Raw genomic sequence first — 22353 nt, forward strand, 5'->3', positions numbered from 1 at the left:
ATTTTTAGGAACAAGAATACCCCTGATCGCTGACAGCAGGCCTGTGTTTGAGGACATTTGTGCTGCTAGATGTGACTCAGGCTTGTATCACAGATCAAAGGTCAACCTCTGATAACGGTCCAATCGGTCCAAGAGAGGCTGGGTTAGAAAAAAGAAAAAAACGTTGCAGGTTATTATGACCAAGTTCTGCGACGTAGTTTCTGGTTCTTATTGTTCTAAACCTCTGCAGGCAGGTGGAGGACGAATGGTTGCTCAGAAATGTGATTCTGCAAAAAATGGATGCATGTGCAAAGCTTTAGTAAACAAAGTTATCAGCAATTATGACACTTTTGCATGTGAAGACGCCGACTTGAATTTGAACCCTGGCCGACATGAAAACGTGTCTTTATGTGGTAATTATGTTAGAATGGCATGTGATGTCAGCTAAGACGACTAAAAACATCTAAAATCTTCAGGATATATGATAAAATGTGCCCTTTTTTTTAAATCTGCCATGTGTTTGACTACATTTGCTGTCTTTGTCTTTATTTCTCTCCATGGTATGTGGTGCCCCCTACTGTTTTTACGTTTCTCTTGGCCTCCTTTCTCTAAATCTAACAGAAGAATTGAGACAAGCAATTTTTATCTGTAATGATTGGAAACATTTTGCAATGTAATTTGATTTAAAATGTAGTCCTAAAACCAGACAATGTTTTGTAAGGAATAAACAGCTTCAAGAGATCCAACTGTGGCATCACCAAAAGACAACCTTAAACACTTCCAGCGTTACGTTTCACATTTTCTCCTCAAATTCAGAGAGTGGCATAGGGGCAACATTTCATGCTTGCATTTCTCTATTAGTATCATCGCATTTTATAGTGTTGTGTCACTTAATCTTCTTATGGCCAACGCTCTTTCAGGATATAATAGCTGCCGTACTCGGTGTGGCTGTAAAGATCGTTGTCATGTTGCAAATCCAGAGGTTATTGCGAGGATCAGACCGGCCTCTAATGAAGTCTTTAAATAACCTCACTGAGAGAACAGCAGACAGGAGATAAAGGGAAACAATGTGATGAAGTTCTGGGACAATTAGACACAAATGAAAGAATGTGAGGCACAGACTTTAATCTAAATATATCTGTTCCTGCTTTACTTTTCCAGCTGATAACTCAGGACTGTCTTGCTATGCCTTAAGAGGAAATGTGAAGAGAATGCATTTTGGAAAAATTTACTAATAGACAAAATGCACAGTTGCATTTTGGTGTTAATGTTGTGAAAATGATTTATACTGCACTGTATAATGACTATTTTAAAGTATTGCTGGTTTCTCACACATTTTCAGTGTTTCCTCTTGATATTTTTCCAAATTAATGACTTTATTAACTTGCTTATCCCTGTTTCTTAAAATCAAAGCTGTTTTACTCAATTTGCAAAAGCAAAAGTCTTACATTATACGTTAGACACTTTTTGTGCAGCCTCTTGTAAAATTCCCATTTCTTACATCAGAAAACAAGGGAGGTGAAAGTTTAATAAACGGTATTATATTGCATTGTTTTCTACACTAATTTGCTACTCAAATCAGTATGGCGAGCAAAATAAGAAGTGTCGCACTTAAAATGTAACAAACTTTATCCAAACGTTGTTCCATGATGAAAGTGGCTAAAGAAATCAGGCAAAAACTGACAAAAGACCTGAGAGTAGCTTCACTAGTCTTTATGCTGTTTATTAGTGAGAAGCCATTCTTTAGAAAAAAGGAGGGCAATGTGTGTTTTCAAATTACTTGAGAACTGAACAGGAAATCAGTCACAACAGCACTTATGGTGAAATGATTATTAAACTGAATTGTAATCCAACTGCTGTCATTATGTACAATCACGGCCTCCCCAATCTTTCCGGCTTCCTACCAACAAACGGATCTTGTTCAGAGGCATCTGACCCCAAAAACTGCTGGTTTCCCATCATTGTAAATAGACCGAGGCATAATAACACAACAGCCTCATAATATTTCTATCTGCTGATTGCATGCCGTGCTAATAGCATTCATTTTCAGAACTGATTTGTTGTCTTAAGACAGTCTGAAGACCCCATAGAGCTGATTCAGACCCTGATGGGTAAATAGCTGACTGTAAAACATGGAGGGGGGCCTGTCATGCTGTGGGGTTGCATTTCAGCCACTGGTTTGGGGAATGTTATCAGAATTCAGGGCATTGTGAGGAAGACTGGGGTTTGGACAGACAAATCTATAAATAAATGTTACTCATATAGGTAGTGCTGAGGCCGACTGTTTGGAAATTACAGGGCAAGTGCACTGAAAGCAAACAGACATGTGAGTGGAGAGCTAAATTCTGTTGCAATCTTATACTCTTTGTCTTTACATGAGCAGTAAAGACAAAAGCAAAAAAAAAAAAAACTGCTGCACATTTATTTTGTTTTGCAAGCGTAACAAGGAGCAGATCGTCTTGGGGTTTGGTTCTTAAAAACTTATTTTAAATAGGTTTTGTTTAAATAGAAATCATCGCCGTTTACTTTGTGTGCAAGAGAAAGTTTGATCCAAATAAATGGAAAGCGATTAAACAAGCTTTACTAAAGAAATCCTCGGGTCCCCTGCTTGGAAGGACGCGTGGGTCCGCGCATGCGCTCTGCCGCCCGTGTCCACCAGGGCGGTGATCTCGCTCCCCTCCCCTCTCTCTCTCTCTCTCTCTTGCTCTCTCTCTCTCTTTCTCTCTCTCTCTCTATCTCGCTCTCCGCCGGGGTCTCTCTATCGCGCTCTCTCTCTGGGAAAAACCCGAGCAGGAGGAGAGCAGCAGAAGGGGGAGGAGGAGGAGGAGGAGGTCTCCTTCTTCTTCCGATTCAGCGACTGAGGCAGGCTATTTAAAATAATAATAACAATAATAATAATACAGTTAATTAAGTAATTAAATAACCGCACCAGACCCGGCGGTGCGGGGCGGCTGAGGGAGAAAGAAAAAAAAAAGAGAAACCTCGCACGGATGTGTCTCCGAAAGCGCAGCGGATACCGCCCTCCGGACCTGATTAATGCCAAGATTGTGAGTATGCGCTCGGCTGGTGGAGCGCGCTGGGACGCGGGGAGCGGGCTGGAGGAGGGAAGGGGGGGCGCTGGTTTCAGCTTAACCTCCGCGGCCGGCGGGGCTTCTCCTCGCTCGGCGCTGCGCGGTGCAAACGGAAAGGTCGGTCTCCTTGCTCCCTTCCTTCCCTCTCCTCTCCTCTCCTCTCCTCTCCCCTCCCTCACCTCTCCTACCCGCCCCGTCCTTTCCTCTCCCGCACCTCCTCGGGCTCTGCAGCCGGCCGGCAGCGGTGAAGTGTTCGCGGGGTAAAGCTGAAGTGAACTCTCGCTTTTTCGGCCTTTTCCGCCTCCTTTAAGCGCTCTTTTCCCCCACCGGTGACTCTTGACTCCGGCGGGGGGCGGTCCGGTCCAGCGCCTCGTCTTTAACGCCTTTTATTTCTGTATGGCTGTAACATGAGAGCGCAGTAGGATATCATCTTGGTGGCATCCTGTCACCTTTCACGTCTTGTCGGTTACTTTGTGCCAACTTCTCTGCGCTCCACATCCACCTGGCCTTTAAAACTGCCGCTCACCGCCTACGGCACGCCGGCGTTATTTCTCTTTGATCAACTTTTAAAGGCTGCATTAGCGCTTTTACCTCAACCTTACCCTGGAACAGCAGCTAACTGTGTTAGAAGAGATGGAAGCTGTTACCACTAAGTGTTTGAAAGGTGTGAATCCAGATGACTGGTCGTTAGTTGTTGCACCACAAAGTGAGCTTCTTGCTGTCCACAGGAGACATTAGTATGTATGGCAGGTGACCGGCTCATAAAAAGGACAGTGTGTACACGTGTGGCTGCAGCCTGGGAGCATTTGCTGCTTTTCGACCCAGTGGCATCTCCCCTTTCGATCACGTTTTGTTGGTATTTGTAGTGCTGTGTCAAAGTATCCCCCCCCCCCCCCCTTACAGATATCTTCTGTAGATTTTTCTACTCACTCTGCAAACACACTGTGTTAGCGGATGTAACCTGAGGGAATAGACAATGCAGTTTTCCAATGATGGTGACGTTTATTTAAAAAAAAAAAAAAAAAGTTCATCAGACCTGTGTGAAAAACATGTCCCCCTTTGAATTTACCCAGTTTTATACCAAGCTGAGTTCTGTTTCGACGGCCGCACCCAGATTATTACTGCCAGACCCTTACAATCATGAAATCACTAAATTAGTACCGGTCTGACAACACGAAGTAGACATTAACGGTCTTATAAAGCAACAAATAATGCCCTGATCTAAAGAAAGTCAAGATGAGAAATAAAGTTTCCTAGTCACTGGCCCGGAAAGTATTACTCAGCCATTATTAGAGGTCCGGGGCTCCAGGGAACCGCAGTGAGAGCAATTATCCAGAGGTGGAGAAAACATGGAACAGTGGTGAACCTGCCCAGTAGTGGCTGGCTGGCCTACCAGGATTACTTTAAGATTGCATCGACAACTCATTCTGGAGGTTGCAAAAGAACTCAGAACAACATCTAAAGCACTGCAGACCTCACCTCTTTAGGTCAGCGATCATGATTCAAAAGTAAGAAAAACGGTATCCACGAGAGAGCGGCAAGGCGAAGAAGTGCTGATGGGAAAAGAACACAAATGCTCCTGGTATATTTACCAAACCAACATCTGGATCATCTTCGAGACCTTTGGGGAAATATTATTATAATAACATAATAATAATAGTTGGAAGATATGCGTCCCATAACATCTGTCGTAAAACTAGTATAGCATAGCTGAAGAGATCGTACCTAAAAACGTGGTGGTAGTGAGATCGTCTGGAGCAGGTTTGCTTTTTCAAGACCTGAACAGCTGACCAATAGAACCATGAATTCTCCTCTCTACCAGAAAGTCCCGGAGGACGTCAGTATGTGACCTCCTCAATAAACAAAGCAGAATGTTTTATAGTGGCCTAGTCAAAGCACAGACTTAAATCCAATTGCCACACTTGATGCTAAAAGAGCTTCCATTGATGCTGAGTGATAAAAATTCCCTAAAGAAGAGTGTATGCTTTGGTTGTTTTTAACTGTAAAGGGCTATGTTCTTAAACTACTGATTGAAAATGGCTCCACGGCAGTGTCACAGACTTATTACCAGCTACTGCTGCTGCTCGGGGCCTTCATCGCCACGGATCGTGGCTGAGCCAGTTATTAGGTTTGGAGACAGTCAGCCCAGGTTGGTGTGGAGAGCTTTTTTTGTCTTTATTTAGTTAATCATCATCTGGATACTGCAGCTTGAATTCAGGTACTTAGGTTATCTTCCTCTGTTCTGATTCTAAGTGAATGTAAGTGTGACAAAATGGCAAAAAATATAACAAATCTGTGTCTGGTTTGGCTTTAAAAGCAGCCATGACATGTTTTAAATCAGTCACTGAGTCAATATGCTGCTATGCTGATATGTAAACTTGCACACATTAAATCCCATTAAGAGCACGCATTAACTCTTCACAAGAAAACATTTTTGTTTTTTTAGACATGCACATGCCATGAGAAAGTCTCACTTTCTGCAGTTTTGGTTTAAAACACTGTGGTGCCTCTCATGGCACAGAGTTACAGTTCACCCGGTGGGCCTGGGAATAAAGATTTAAAGGTGCATAGCCACGTTATTTGAAAATGTTTTTTAAAATTTAGACTTCAGTAGCTCATTCTGGTTGCATACAAAGTTTTTATGAAAGATTATCACGTCCTACTGGCGTGTTAGTTGTTATTTTGCCGTTTTGCGCTTTGTTGTTGCTCAGTTTCTTTGTAAATAAAGTCCTTGGTGTATATTTATAATAACAACGGAAGTACTACACTCCGCATGCGCAGCAGGTGATAAACAGAGAAGCCGCTAACAGCTATTAGCATCTCCGAGCGGCGTGTGGAAACGATGAAGAAAGTTCCAAGATCCAGTTAAAAAAACACAAAAAAAGACACCAAGAGGGAAAAGAATGGAATGTTGCTGGGAGTACAGTCTGAACGTTGGTGTTCAGTGAAGCTAAAGCTGCAGAGGCTCAGGTGTGATGCAGAGTTGACTGACGTGAGCAAACGTCCTTATTTAATACTGTGATAACAGTGATAGCAATGCTCGTCTTACCCTCCACAGTCTTAGGCACAAACATTATAAATGGATCGATTTCTGATAGTTCTGTGGCACTACCTGTACATGGAGCCTCGTCTGTTCATATCTGCTCATCGCGCCCGTTAAATTAGCTATATTTAGGCATCAAAACCCTACCAGGATGGACACTCAGTCTATGTAACCCTATGTTATCACAATCAAACTTTTTTTTTTTTTTTATAATCATATAACATGGCTATGTACCTTTAAGACATTAAACCTGTTGACTGCTGGATTTGGACCGACCATCTAGAGTGTTGGCATCTGTGCGTCTGTCTGAGTTATAGTTGCATTAACGGCTAAATGAGCTCCTCAGCATGTCATCAAGTTCTGCTGATGCCTGGTAATGGACCTGTCATTTGGTTCAGGTTTGCTGAGCCAGGGTAACGCCTAAAACATGCTGGACTCTTGAGGGCTGGGATTGGCCACCATTAATCTAGAAGGAGTTTTAATGGACACTTACAGCTAAACTATTGTGCATCAATTTGTTTGTCTGGCAGTAATTATGATGATAAATATGAATGAAGGATTTGAAATCTCACATTTATTTCAGTTCATCTGTTATTTGGTATAATTTGCCCCCAGTCTTCATTCATTTTGTTCTGATCTCCATTTGAGCCAGATGACTCTTGGGAAGAATTAGGAGTCCCGATAAAATTAAAATAACTCTAGGCAACCTCCTGCTGGTAGATATTAGGTAGGGATGTGCTTCCATATTTCCTTCTACACACTAGCTATGTTTACATGCACAAAATTTCACAATTGTATTAAAATGTATCCAGATGAAATAATTGAATCGTACCGTTTATATGGGCACACAATCAATTAATCCGATCATAATGTGTGTGTATCTGCACCTGGCTTTATTCATAATAGAACCACTCTGACATGCGCAGTTATCAAATTCCCCTAAAAAACCACAGAAGAAGAACTTCCGTCTTTGCTAAACAACAAAAACTGTAAACAAAGCAGTTTTATACCAGTTTGTTTGTCTTCCAAACGCCCAGGATGGACTTGCATCAGGTTCTAATTACGTTTGAAACGTTACTGAGTAAGAAGAATTTTGAACAATGTTTTTGAACAGAAAGGTCGTATCGGGAGCCGTGACAGCTTCTCCTCCCGACGTATTTCTGGCTCTCACCAACGTGGACATACGTCACGTTTACGTCAGGCGCACATGCACACTCGGGTCAGTTTGCCACATAGATCCTGACCAGCGTTTATATGGACGCTGATCGGATTGTCAATCGGCATAAACCACCCCTCTCATTCGAAATACAACTTAATTCCGATTGAGCTTAATCCGATCACAATATTCCGATCGGCTTGTGTAGATGACACATTTTCATTCCTATCAGCCCTTTATTCTGATTAATTTTGTCCATGTAAACTCAGCTAATGAGGAGCATAAAGGAAATTTACTTTTAATAAATAGCTGTAAAGAAGGGTATGAAATATCCCCCTAAATTGATGCATGGTTGGTATTAAAAAAATATCTGGCAGCTGATACAATTTGTACCTAAAAAGGTTAGGTATGAAACAACTACTGAGGTAGGAAATGGCAAACAGACGATATAACCAGCACCCACTCCAGATCCATGTTCCAGCTTTCCCTCTGATGTGTTCCATGTTTTTAGGAGAACCATGGCATACAGAGACAACGTACCTACCAAGATCAGAGTATTCGTCAAAAATGTTCACCATCTTACCAATTTCGTAGCGATGTTGTAATGTTACACGTTGCTACAAGCAATCTTTGGCATTTGTGCATGCTGTTTGCATTGATAAACCTCCTTTTGTAGATGGTGGTGTGCTCTAAGTCGGGGTAGGGTTACTGCTTCTGCAGCACCACCAGAAACAGAAACTTTAATGTAGGTCCCAACACAGAGTAAGAAGCTACAAATCGCATTCAATCTTTAGCAGCAGGTCCTTAAACCAAATAAGGCTAAAAATTGTGTTTTAAGAGAACATGTTAGCAGAATAAACCGCTGAAATGCAGATTTATCCAGTGGAAGTCAAGTGTCATCAGCAGCACTGCTGGCGATTTGCGATGTTAACTACTACATAGGCTGTAGTTCTGGCTGAGGAGACGTTAAAAAGAACAGTTTCTATGTAAAGGCTTCAGGAGTCCCACCAATCATTATGATGGGTTCTCTTTGCCTGTGGAGTTGTAACCCAGATCTGGGAATGATGTCACCCTTACCTTAAATGTGTTGCAGTCCCAAGTTAGGAAATCAGTGGGATTTGCTAGTTTCGGTGCCCCTTTAAAGAACGTAGCAACAGGTTCACTGATAAATGTTGCAGCACCGTGTGTGTGATAAATTTAAGTGCATACATCTAGTTTTTACTGCAGCTGCCACCATGCTGCCTGCGGAGGCCATATTGTGTTTTTTTTTTAGGTCAGGGTTGGTTGAGAGCCTCCATAACGGCCTGAACGAGGTTTCTGTTTACATTTTTAAAAGGTTTGATAAAAGTTGAACTTTACTGATGCAACATGATCTAATGCGGAGATTCCAAACAGATTAATTAATTTACAATATTTATACACGGATATTCCACATTTTTAATGAGCTTCTTGCTTAACCATCTAATGAATATACACATGGGTTAGAAGTTTTTAGAAGTAACCCGATGGACCAAAGGTGGACCAACATGGGATCCGAACCCCAAACTCTTAATAGGTGGAGTGCATGTTCTAAACCAAACTAACAGATTGAGTCACACAGTGTATTATTTTATTATGTTTGTGACTAATTACGGTGACTTCCATATCCTTTAAAACGTGTTTATGTCCCGCCAGACACAAGACTTGCATGTAATACCTCATCTCCAGGAATTTGTGGGATTCTTGTATTAAGCCTGTTCACCACCATATAAGGTTTGGCCTTTGGTGGCTCTCTTTTAACAGGAAGAGCCGCTGAAAGCAGAAACGAATGTGCTGTTGTGTTAAAACATGTCTAATCTGACCAAATAAATCAGACTTTTCAGTTTAGCTCTGTAAAGTCCGATAAAAAACTAAAGCTATCCCCGCTTAGGGGAAGGTGTTTCCAAACGACATGATTTCTCCCACCGTAGAGAATGGGGTGGAAAAGTGGAAGACCTGACAGAGTTAGCAGGAAATGAAGCTCCTTCAGGTTGTTGTGTGAGAGCAGGAGGAACTCCTGGTTGACAAACGCCAGCAGCCATGTCCCTTCACCTCACAAATCCCCGTCCCCCTGGGTCCTTCCTGTGGCTGCTTCAGATTAGATATGCGGTCCATGAAAAGTTAAGGAGAATAATGTAAATATAAATAAAAATTAGTTGTCAAAGTTTGGGTTGTTTGTCGCTTAGACTTTTTTCAGGGCAAAACAAGTTTATTCACCCAAAGGACTGTAGAAATTCTATGTCGTCGCCATTGAATTTCAGATAATATAACTGTTTGTTGTATTTGTTTTTTAAATATACCTCTTTGTAATTTGGTGTTACGTATCTCCAGCGACTTCAGGAAGACTCTACAGGGTTTTTTTTCTTCTTGCTGCCAGTTGGTTCACACTTCCTCTTCCTGGCTCTTTCTTCATTTGTCTGTTGCCTACTTCCTCTTTCTCAAGCTGATCATCTCCTTCCCTCTTCATCTCTGCTTTGCATTGTTTTCTGATTCACAGTTCTTATTGTTCCTAATATTTTCTTTCTGCCTGTCTGTAGAAATGCTCAAAACCGATCAAACCAGCTCTGACCTCTTCATAGTTTTTTATTCTGAGCGTTGAAAGTGATCTTGATCAGTAGATCTCCAGTGTCCATATTCACAAAGAATCCTAAGACTAAAAGCAGCCAATCGGAATATTGTGATCGGAGCTCAATTGGAACGAAATTGTGATCCGAATGAGAAGGGCGGTTTATGTCGATCCATAATTGATCAACCTGCATATAAACGCTTGTCAGGCTCAAATTATTCCAAAAGTGCCGAACTGACGAGAGTGCGCATGTGCGGCCGATGTAAACATGATGTATTTTGCCGTTGTTGAGTGGTGGAAATACGTTGGGAAGCAAAACTGTCAGCGCTCCCGATACAACCTTTCTGTTGGAAATATTAAAGAAGCTCTAACTTGTTTAATCATTAATGATTTAACTGTAATTAGAACCTGCCTGGTCGCTCTGACAAACAAACTCGTACATCACTGCTTTGTTTACTAATTTTTGACAGAACTTCTTCTCTTGTGTTTTTGTTTCATTGGGAAATTTGATAACTGCGCATGTCAGAGTGGTTCTATTCTGAATAAAGCCAGGTGCATATACACGCACATTATGATCAGATTAATTGATTGATTGCACATATAAATGGTACAATCTGATTACTTTTTTTTGTCTGTTAAGCCGAATACGTTTCAATCCAGTCGTGAAATTTTGTGCATGTAAACATAGCCATTGATGTAATTTTAGGAAAAATCTTAGAATTTCCCAAATTCTAAGACTTTTGTTAGAATTTTACCTCAGTAAGATAAAAGTTATTCACAAAGCATCTTAGGCCTTAAGAGAGCTTCTAAAGTGAAAAAAGGAGGACTTTTAGCGAGCCTAAGAGTCTCTGAGGCAGAACCAGAGAGAGCTGATTGGCTCATCCACCACCTGAACAGTGGAGGAAATGAGCACATAAACTTTTTTAACAATCATACAATTATTATTATATAGATAAGATAAACTTTATCATCCCCATAGAGGGAAACTAATTAGTTTCAGCGCCCCGACGAGTTAAAAGCGACTCTACCTAACGTTCTTTTATTGAGGATAAATAAATAATAGATAAACTGTTGGATAATCATAAACAAAAAATGGAGAACTTTACAAAGAATAAAAGAGGTGATAAAGTATTTTCTGTATTGCATGATAACGAAGCAGCGCTTCTCACGTTCCAGGCTGGTCCGTAAAAGACGTGCAGAGTAAAAGGCGCATTGATCTGCAGCAATACGCTTCAACGTTTGTGTATTTGCGCCTCGATCCAAAGACTAGTGTACTCGCTCTGTGCTCGTCTATTCTCCTCCCAGGGCTGACCGGACAGAGGCGCTGCTGATCGGCTTTTTACATCTTTTTTTTCCATTTCATGTTGGTCATTTTGCCAAAAACAACCGCTTTATGCAATCAGGCGATGTCAGTAAAATGCTGACAGGTGAGTGTGGATTAATACCAAATAGATAAAGTCGTAAAATGACTGGCGAGTGAAGATAACAATAAGCAAATCAAAATGATGATGCGGATGTAAATAAGGTGTGGTCAAACATTTTGATGTTGTGTGACAATCAATAAATTTAGCAAAATTTCCTCCTAGTCCAGTCAAATCGGTTAATTTCTCTCCTTTAAAAGGAACCCATTTGTGTTTTTTTTTTCTTGTACTGACTGTCAACCAATCACAGCTCTTAAAAAACAGCTTCACACCTAATAACGGGGTCAACCACACCTCCTCACTGATCATTTATTCTGTCATCTCCTCACTCAGTCACTTTGAGCAACTTTCTGATTCACTCTTAAGCTCAGCATCCTAGGCAGGAATAGGCCCAGATAGGAGCTCTCTGAGAGGACTGAGAATCTTTGTGAATACGGGCACAGACTTCTTTAAAGTCTGTCGGAGTTAGTCTTTAAGCCATTTTTTATTCATTAATTGTTCCGCCTATTTTTAGGTCCAGTACCAAACCGTGTCATCATATAACAAAGTCCTTGATGTGCATCAATGGCCGGGAAAAGGAAGTGCTGGGCTTGTAAATGCTACAGTGGTAGAGAGCAGTTTCTAACAGGGATGTCTTTACATTATTGATTTCTTTTCAAGTTATGTCTTTTAAAACCTGAAAAGCCATTTAGGAGCTGACAGTTTGAGTGGACAGAGATGTTTGCGGGTCTTTTCCTGGTCCTAGTCTACCTAGGACCTGTACGGGTCCTGGATGGAGTAATAGGCAAATTACTATTACTATTACTATTATTTTATAACCTGGAAACAGCCACGCCTGACCTTCTGTAACTAGGTTCAGATTAAGAATGTTGAAAAGACTAAACTGAACAAGTGGATAGTAATGGAGAAACTACAGAGAAAATTTAAGTGATAGAAAGTAACAAAATTTTTTACCACTGATCTTCGTTGTTGTTGTTCATTAATAAACATCTTTTTGTTATAAATAGTATATGCGGTATTTATATGTAGTAAGGTGTCATATGGAACAAACAGGACTTTCAAGTCTTTTTGAAAAGGTAGATTAGGAAACATTAAAATGTATCAGTCTATCAACCTTGTAAATGAGAACGCCTGATATCCTTTTGATATAAAAACACTTGGATGTATGTTGTTAGTTTAATTTTTCCTCTGATGTCATTTAATAGTCCAAAACCACAGAAACACCCAATGGTGTCTGTTTTCCATCCTGAAAAGTCGAAGGCTCTCCTCAGAATCCAACATGGCCGCCACACATATAAAGCCTAGCGATTGCTGCTATAAAACTGTTTACTTACGTTTCTGTTTCTAAATCAGACACAAATCAAACCGACTTCTGATAGCATGTTGCAACAGTGCTTAGATGCATAAAAAGTTGCTTTGTTATCTGCTTGTGGTGTTAATTGTAAATTGCTTGGGCATTGGGCACAATTTGTAAATCTTGCCTGCTTTCTTACCAGTTACTGGAACACTGGTTCTTTGAGCGCGGCATTATTCTCAGATTGACGTTCTAACGTCTAATGGAACACAGCAGGCTGATTGGAAAGGCAGAGTAACGTTTATGTCGTGTCGGTAGACGTAGTATATATACATTGCCTGAAACATAAACCATTTAAAACATAAGTCAAAACTTGTTACTCCCAAATCTATTCCAGTCCTTTGAACAATTTACTGAAGAAGTCCAAATACTGATTGGATAATGGATATTTTTCTCCCTCAGAGAATGTATATGATGTAAATAAATAGGAGTCATGGGGAAAGCTCCAGTTAGTACATCATCCTGCAGCTGGTCTTACTATATATAATACTGCACTGCTTGAATAGGAAAATCAGTTGGAGCAGACTAAAAAGGCTAAAACGGGTTGCATAAATCAGTAAGAGTCCTTTATTATTACGTAGGTATGGTGCTACAGAGGACATTGTTCCTTTCTTACTAAATTACAGTCTTATGATTGTACTGCAGCATAGGTGGCAGCCAGGGTGCCACATTTAGGTTTTGTTTTCAATCCCCAAATACAACCACATACATGGAGGTGTATTCAGTGACCCCTTTCAGAGCTTAAGCATAAATCCTTCTTTAATTTTTATAAGAATGTTTGATTTTCCAGCATTAGAGTTTTATTAATTAATCTTTGAAACTGAATTAAGTTAAAAAGGCACTCCTTCCTGATCAAAAAACTTTCTGTTAGGTAACAATTAGTAAGAAAACATGTGGATTGTTCTTCATGATACCATCAGAACCGTTAATAAAGTCATTTATGTATTATGTGAGTGTAGATTTTTCTCCTTTTTCCAATATAAAGTCCTGTATACTTTATTAAATTTTACTGAGTAGTCTGTTCAGATGCTAGTAATAGATCTGATTCATTATTTTATGTCTGTACATCGGGATGTTGGTTTTTAAAATGTAGTAAATTACTTGATAAACTGTGGAAGTGTCAGGTTTGACACTTTAAAATGCATTTATCAGGTTTATTTTTTACAACTAAGAGTTTTCTTCAGCGTTCATTCCTTGTCCAGATTGTAGTGATGGTGTTTGGGTGTCGCAGCTCATGCAACTCGCTCTGCTCATGGACAAAGTTTCAAGGAAAGCTAAGCTTATTTCTATAAAAGTCTGTGATTCACAATTCACACATCTGTCAGAGAAACGTCGGTTTCAGGGAGCCTGAAAAGGACAGAGAAGAAAGATCAAGATGACGGCGGTAGTATCTGGAATCTTAAAGTAGGATTTTTGTTCTCTCTCTCTCTCTTTCTGTATAGGGTTTGATTTTTAGATGGCACATCTCTTTTAGTTGTGTATTATTTTCCTGCCAGGTAATGTGCTGCCTAAACAGCGGTTAAATAGAAAAACATGAAAGCAAACTCCTCCAGCAGGCAGTTCAGAGTAACTTCTTAGCATCATCAGTTTTCCTTATTCAGGCTAATTGGCTTGATGAGCAACAGCCTTGCTACTAATCTCTGTCTCATGGTTTCAATGTGGAAATTCAAGTTCCTCACTTGATGGGGATTCCAAATGCAAACTGTCTCTACAAGGAGATTTCTAAGTGGCCGGCAGCTGTTTTAAAAACTTTGGTCCAGCTTTTTATGCAGTTTTCCAGAAAAAGGAAAAACAAAAAGCTCTTTGGAAAATCTTCCAGATCATGATGATGCAATCATTTCTATTAATGCAGTACTTGAATGTCCACCAATATACTGTTTTTAAATCAGATGCTTTATTTGGAAAACAAATTGTCACACATTGTATTTGATCGCCATAGGTTTTAATTAATGGGAGGTACAGTAGGGAATTGTTTTTAATTTTCTAGACTTTGATGGTATTTGCTCTTGGGCACGTTCCGGATATTTCCATTGGGCTGTTGATGCATTTCTTTTGAAGTCATTAAACCTATAAAGCCTGATACAGGTACAGTATTTTTTGGACCATAAGGAGTATCGGGTTATAAGGCCCACAGTGAATTAACATGTCTGTGTGTGTCTTTGTCCACATATAAGACGCACCAGATTATAAGGTGCACTAAATATCCTTCCCAAGTGTGTAACATCACTCCTTCACGTCCACAGCTCTCTATCCGTCTCTGTCAGGAGGACAGAGTAGCTGGACTACACTGCCCTGTTTCTAACATAAGGCCAAAATAAACGTAACTTTTACTTTGAATTAACTTACTAGAATGTGTGCCTTACATGAATGCACTTCTAGTTTAGACATTACAGTCAGGCAGTGTTGTAGACCGCTCAGGGGTCCTATCAGGTAGTGACACAGTGTACCGTAATGTTCCTAATATCCAGTGAGTGGAGCGGCTTCGTTGCTAACCAAAGTCATACTTACACATTTTAACAGATTTTTGAGCGCATCGTACCACATAAAATCAGTCAGTAAGTACAACGGTGATCAGATATAAGGCACACCGTCAGTTTTTGAGAACCTTTAAGGATTTTAAGTGTGCTTTATAGTCCAAAAAATATGGTAATTGTGAGAAAACTTCACATTTTAAAAGATGAAAATATTTTTTAGTTGGTTTAAAAAAATGAAACGTCAGGCTTTCAAATTTTCTGTTTCCTAATTGATACGCTATACCAAAAAATACATTTTCCTCATGTTTCTGCATTTTTATATCGGGTGTGTAAAACATATTCATTTATATGTTATAAATTGTATGTTCAGAAAAATACTGACTTTGTTTCAGAGGTAGAGGGCTCAGAAATATTTGTATAAAAAATAATACATTTGGAGTTATAGGGTTAATTACTTCAAACTGGAACAACCCTTGAGGTTTAAATTCTGACTCGAAAAGTTGAAGGTTCTCCACCAACCCCAAACACAAAATCCAGTATGGCCGCCCACTTTGCAATAATAAAGCTTTTTTTATTGTTCACATTTCATTAAATTAGTTGAAAGATTGTATCATACCGCCTTGTTAAGTTTTGTTCTTTAAATGTTTTAAAGACAGAAAAATGCATTTTTTTTTACTTTTCTCATTTTGCTTCATTATAAGCAATAATATAAATGTATTTTACGTGATTGACCGACACAAAATGTTGCATAACTTTTAAGTGGCAGGAAAATTATGAAGATGGTTTTTAACATTTTTTATAATAAAGAACAATATACTAAAATCTTGGCATGCATTTGCATTCAGCCGTATTACATCTAAAACAACCAAATTCCTGCAGAAATCACCTGATTATTTAACATAGTCCAGCCATGTGTATTTTAAATGTATCTTTAGCATAAATACAGCTGTTTTGTGAAGGCTCTAGATGTTTGTTAGAGAGCATTAGTGAAAAAACAGCATCATAAGTCAGAGCTACGTTATAAAACAATTCCCCAAGCTTTGAAAAAAAATCCATCTAAAAACCTGAGAACCACACAAACGTGGAAGAAGGTGTTCTGGACACATGAGTGCTATGTATGGCTAAAACAAGAACTCTACCACACCCCAAATACACCGTTCCAACAGTAACACAAGGTGGTGGCAGCATCATGCTGTGGGGATTCTTTCTTCCAGCAGGGACAGGGAAGCAAGGCAGAGTTGATGGGAAGATGGATGGAGCCAAACACGGGACAGTCCTGGAAGAAAACCTACCAGAGGCTCCAGAATACTGGAGCTTCAGCTTTAGCAGGATAGGGAGCTCAGATTTACAGCCAGAGTTACAATGAATGGCCCAGTCAAAGTCCTGATCTGAAGTCATACGGGACATTTTTGTAGGAACTAAAAATTCACCTATGTATCTGTCTGAGTGTACGCTCCTTCTTATATGATATATGATTGTTGTTAGTAGAAATGTTGTTGTTTTCCTTCCACTTCGTGATTATGTGTCAATTTGTGTTGGTCTATCACATGGAATCCCAGTTAAATATGTGAAGATGCATGGAAAAAGTTTAAAAGGTCTAAATACTTTTGCGAGGCACTGTGAGTGGAATCCACGTACAACATCTTTCTCCTAGAAAATGCAGTCTTGTGTTTAGAAACGTGTCCTGCTTCCAGAGCATCTCTTAAAGCTTGAGTCTGATGGATGCTCTGATTGGGATCTGGGGAGGAGTAAAGTTTTGAAGACAAACTAAAAAATGTCTGGAATATAGCTGTTGATTAATTTATAATTAAACTTTGTCGATTTAGTCTAATGCATTGCGTTTTTTCTCCTTATTTTAATGTAACCTCTGAAGTTCAGGGTTTTAGCTGACTAATACTGAAAGTACGTCATTGTTGAGGAGTGTGTGTTTAATATGAATTGGCAAAGGGCTGACCCATTTCTATTTTGTTCAAGGTTTGTTCATATTTTCATCTCTTGTATTAAGGTAACTGATCATCTTTTAATGTAATAAACAATAGTGAAACAAGGATGAGCCAAGGCTTATTAAACAACGTTAAAAATACTTTTTGGTCCTGTAGAAACACACAGTGAGTCATGTTTTTATTTTATTTTTTACTGTCTTATGAATCTAAACTTTTATATAACTTAAATTAACTCTTATTGGCATTATTTTTGCCATTTTTGAAGAGTTCATGGTCTGAGTTGGGACACGCATTCACTGTGGCCTTTTACTTCTCTTCTTCTGTTTCTGTGTGTGTGTGTGTGTGTGTGTGTGTCTGCGCTGATGTTGTTTCTGTCTCCATTGGGATGTCGGTGAACTTTGTGGCTGCTCTATCTGCCGCTGTGTGTGTGCTCTACTCCATATGTGGAATTTTTTTTTTTTGTCATTTTTCTTTTTAATTACTTATACGGTAAATTTGCATTGTGTGCGCTTTCGTTTGATTTTGTGCAAATGCATGTCTGCGGACACATCTGTGCGTTCTCCTGCGTGTGTGCTCACGCTTGTGCGTGTGTGTGCGCGTGTGTGCGTGTGTTTGTAAAGCAGAGGTCCGAGGAAGAAGGGGGGATGACATGCATGTGTCCAGCCTGCTAACATCCCTGACGACTCGCACGCTAACAGACTGCCCACCCTCACGGCATGGCGGATGTACTGGTAAATCTTCTGCTCCTCTTTGTCCTTCCTCACCCGTTTTCTCTTTCCAGTTGATTTAACACCCATGAAAACAAAGTTTCCATATGTACTGTTACTGCTTTTCTCTCTCTTTTTTTTTGTTGTTGTTGCACTTCAAAGGACAAAAAGCCATAACTGTATGAGCCCATCACACCTAATATTAGCTTGGTTTCCTTTTTGCTGCTGAAGCAGCTCTAACTGCACGAAGCATCAACTCCCGCTGTGATAGATACTCCATGGATTACAAAACCATCAGTTACAGGTTCTTTAAGTACTTGGAGCTGCAACACGGTTCCTCCATGGATCGGACTTGTTCATGAAACCAGGGCTGTTGCAGTAATTGTTGGTAAAAAAGCAACCATAAGTTGCAAATACAGCTGCTTGTTTTTAACAAGCCTTGGGCTTAGATCTGGGCTCAATGGGGTTGGTGTGTATGGCAAGCTATGAGTGCATATAATAGTGCCACTGTGTGAGTTTTTGTTCTGTATCCTTACTTTCGGGTATATTTTCTGCCTACCTGTTCCTTAAACCAGTGGTCTCAAATGCAAGTCCTTGAGGGCCTGTGTCCTGCAGATTTTAGATGACTCTTGCCCTGCACACCTGAATGGAATGACTAAACTTCCTCACCAGCATGCAGTTAAGCTCTGCTAATGAGCTCATGTTGGAATCAGATGTGTTGAAGCAGAGATGCATCTAAGGTTACGTTCACACTGCAGGGAAATGCGACCCAAATCCGATCTTTTTGCCCATATGCGATCCATAGCCGTCTTCTTCATGGCAGTGTGAACGGCCCAATTCCGATCCTATCACCTACCAAAACATCCCATTTGTGCCACTTCCGTATCTAATACTTCGGATGCTCATCGGATATCTTTTAAAGCATCCGCTGTCTGAACAGTCATGCCGTATTTCATACGTCATTCACACACAGCAGTAGCAGCTAGCGCCTCTTAAAAGACTGTTAAAAGCTTTGCTGGTTTTTTCTTACCGTATTTATTCTTAGGATGTGATCTTAATATTGTCGTTTCCCATTGTTCAACAGCTTTTTAACAAAACTTTTGATGATCAAGAAACCATTACATTCACCATTACGTCCGTAATCAGTGCGCTGCTGTGTGACACCTCCTGTTATCTTCGCATGCAGGTTGCTTTGTGGTCTTTAACCGTTCAGACAGAAGTATAAGTAGGATAGCGGTCACATTTAATAGTAGTATGAACAACCACCTCAGAAAAATGCAATTTCAGCAAAAAATAGGAATTGAGCATCAAACCCTGCAGTGTGAACATAGCCTAAAAGTTGCAGGACACCGGCCCTCGAGGTCCGGAGTCTACCACTGACTTACACGCTTTGTAACGTCTGATTATACCTGAGTGTAGAGCTCCATTGCAAGTAGTTGCAATTTTCCTATTGTAACGATGATAGTAATTTGTTTTTTCACCACAGCGCTAACTGTGATCGGGGACGTTTAGTTGTTTTAAATCAGGGCTCTCAACTGTCATGCTATGACCATGAGACATGAGCATTTCCCTGACTGCACACGCCACACGCCACACATGGCATTCCTCACGCAAAAAACTTATAAAAAAGCCCTTCTGGGCTGCGAATGATACGTTCACAGCACTGTCCCGTAATTCAACAAATAATTTGTCAAAATAATGACCAGGGTGTGTAGACAGCTCTATAAGACAACCGTATTACCAGTTTATGTGTAAAAACAAGTTTGGGAATGAGTTAGGCTTTAAAGTATATTTACGAATAAACAGCTCTTTGTTGTGCAGAGCTTTGCAGTGGCAGTTAAATGCTTTGTTCATTTAGTAGGAAGTGAAGCTGCGGGTTCCACAGTTTGTGCTTTAATATCAGCTTGTGATCCTACATTTTCAGCATATTTTTAAAAATACTCGCAAAACCTGAGTAAGTTGTAGTTTTGTCTTTTTGGATCTTTTTCAGCTTATTCAGCTCAGAGGATGTTCCTTTTCTTTAAATGTTTTTTTTTTCTCAGAAAAGTATCAGTGGGTGGTTTACAGAGCTATTAAATCTTACACAGTAAGTTCATTTATCAGTTTTGAATATTCGTCCGCTGCCAGCAACTTAAGGATTCCAGTAATGAAAAGGAGGCCTAAATGGTATCTATTTACACTTTCTATCATTTTTAGTCGGTTTTAGAGGTGGTTAGTTATTCACATGAAATCTAACACTTGGTCATATTTATGGAAAAAACGTTCCCGCACGTTGCATGGATTCCAGATGTTTTGTGTAGCATGAAGATAAAGGAGACTATTAATTTTTTTGTGGGTGTGTAAGAAACCATCATTAACAAGCCTAGACTGGACTCAACTCCACTGATTTCCAGGCTCACAATAAGCTGGAATGCTGATTTACTTTTATTTTTTTTGCTTTCATTGATGCAAACAAAGCTTAAATCAGCCCATATCATGCTGGCTGAAGGGGATGGGCGTGTGTGGGTGTGCGTGTGTGTTTCTCTGGACACCCAGTCTGATTCATCAAGTTTCATAAAGAAAGAGAGAAGAAGCCCCGTGTGTCACAATACCTCTGACTGTTTCCTGCCTCGGTGTCTCCATCCATCTTTTCCTGTTGCTTTGGGCCGCCTCTCGTCTCTTCCTTCTCAGCTGGAGGGGCGGCATGTCGCCTGACAGAACCAGCGCTGGTGAACGAGCAGGCAGCAGCAGAGAGACCTGTTTGTTCTGTCGTTCAGTAAACCCTCGTTGGTCCAGGCTTGAATCGTCTCGTCTCTGGTGAGCTTTGCCTCTGAATAGTCGCCATGCTCTACGGCTTCTGTCCCAACTAGACCAGTTTTTGACCTAATAGCTCAACAGGTTATAGTCGGTACGCTGACGGAGTCGAATATCGTGCTGTTATTTAGTAGCATCGTTAGTTAACTTTAGCTAAGAACCCATCTGTAGTTAAAAATGTAAATTCTCGTTTGGCTTTTTTTTTTCTTCTTTTAACCAAAGTCTTTAACTCCATGTGGTGGAATTTGAAATTGCAACGTCATCAAGATTTGGACACTCTTAGTTTATGCGAAATTGGTTTTTGCGGGTTGTGCAACGTCGTGTCCTCTCGCTGATACGATCAGAAGAACACAACACATGTAACATATTAGACATGTTCGATGAGCTGCTATCTGATTCTGGCCGCTTGATTTTCATTTGCCAGCTTGCGTCACAGCTTTTAAAACTTTCCACAGTTGCATTGTTGATTTCTACAAACAAACAAAATAATCCAAAAATGTGACGGCTTGTCCATGAAAACAAAACATTGTGTTTACTCTCTGTGTTCTTAATGTTAAAGCTGATCGTTCCATGCAGGAAATGACCACCAGATTGTGTAACCTCAACTTCCTATCACCAAATTGCATCTTTTAGCTCTGACAGCAGAGAACATTTGTTTAATAGGCTTCTTTCTTATTTAAACAGTATTTCTTTTTAATTTTTTTACACCATCCTTCTTGTTTGACCGGAAAAAAGGAGCTTATGTGGGTCTGAGCACCCTAACTCTGTGGCCTGTTGTCTAGGGGGAACTGTGTGCCTGTTGCCCCGAGTAAACGTCAGATAAATTTGAATGCATGTGTGAGAAAATGTAGCTTAATTGTGTGCATTTAGTCAGTGTGAGCATGTGTTTAAAATGGACATCTCCCTGTAAGAACTGGTGATTGATTTGGAGTGGGATATGGTTTGTCGGTGCAGCCCTTTGCTGAATTGTCCGTCACCTCGGTGCACCGCTAAGATGCATTTATAGAGCCATGCTGCTTTAATGTGTGACTGAGCGAGGGGTCTGCAGGACACTTTCAGAGAAAAAGTGAAGAGGACAGATCGAACAAACTAGTAATGCAGAGTGTGTGTGTGTGTGTGTGTGTGTGTGTGTGTGTGTGTGTGTGTGTGTGTGTGTGTGTGTGTGTGTGTGCTCTTTAACGGGACATTAGCAGAGCTCTATCAGAACCTAACAAGTCAGGGCAGGAGGTTGGAGAAGATCCGTTCCTTATTCAACCATTTATTCATCTCTATTGCACCACATTTGGCTCTGAGTCGCTGAAACAAACATGTGCTGTGTGCAAAAAAAAAAAAAACTAGACCAGAAAAGTAACATTCAGGCCTTGTACACACGCAGCCGGGTATTTAATACCTAACTCACAGGATTGTTTTCAGAAAAGTTTTCATCCACACAAACCCGTGTAAATTCACCATTGACCGTTATTTTAAACATGCCATGTCAGAGTCCTTCAGAATAAAAGCGATGTTGAACATCATTGTGCCTGGGTAAAAACCGCTGACCTTCAAGCGCTTTTTCTCCTCTGCATCTCATCTTATTAGAGCAGCTGGGCTTGTAAAACAAAAACAAAAAATGCTCTGAACCAGCTGTAATGTTTATAATGTTCCATGTACGCTTTTACTTTGAAGTCTCGATACCGAGGTTAAAACAGGAAATGCTGTAGGGCTGAGGTAATGTCAGTTGGAAATAAACAACTGGAGATGCTGTAGGTCAGTGAAAATGTCCAGTTTTACCTTGATTAGACTCATATTGCTGACAATCAATCACAGGAACAACGTAGAAATCAGCATC

At 40.2% G+C, this 22353-nt stretch overlaps 1 protein-coding gene across 4 annotated transcripts in view; it reads left to right on the top strand.

Moving 5' to 3' along the window:
* The first annotated feature begins 2751 nt into the window (after positions 1-2751).
* Positions 2752-22353, top strand: part of rgs19 (regulator of G protein signaling 19) — a 43960-nt gene continuing 24358 nt past the window's right edge. The window contains exons 1-2 of one of the 4 annotated variants that reach the window (XM_036142557.1): positions 2752-3026; positions 17646-17756. In XM_036142557.1, the coding sequence (XP_035998450.1) occupies positions 17742-17756 (15 nt within the window). In that variant the 5' untranslated portion in view covers positions 2752-3026; positions 17646-17741. Of the gene's footprint in view, positions 3027-17645; positions 17757-20391; positions 20529-22353 lie in introns of those variants that run through there. The other 3 variants (XM_036142550.1, XM_012880035.3, XM_036142562.1) reach the window with 3 other exon arrangements.

The sequence above is a fragment of the Fundulus heteroclitus genome, chromosome 1 (genome assembly GCF_011125445.2).
Source record: "Fundulus heteroclitus isolate FHET01 chromosome 1, MU-UCD_Fhet_4.1, whole genome shotgun sequence".
NCBI lineage: Eukaryota > Metazoa > Chordata > Actinopteri > Cyprinodontiformes > Fundulidae > Fundulus > Fundulus heteroclitus.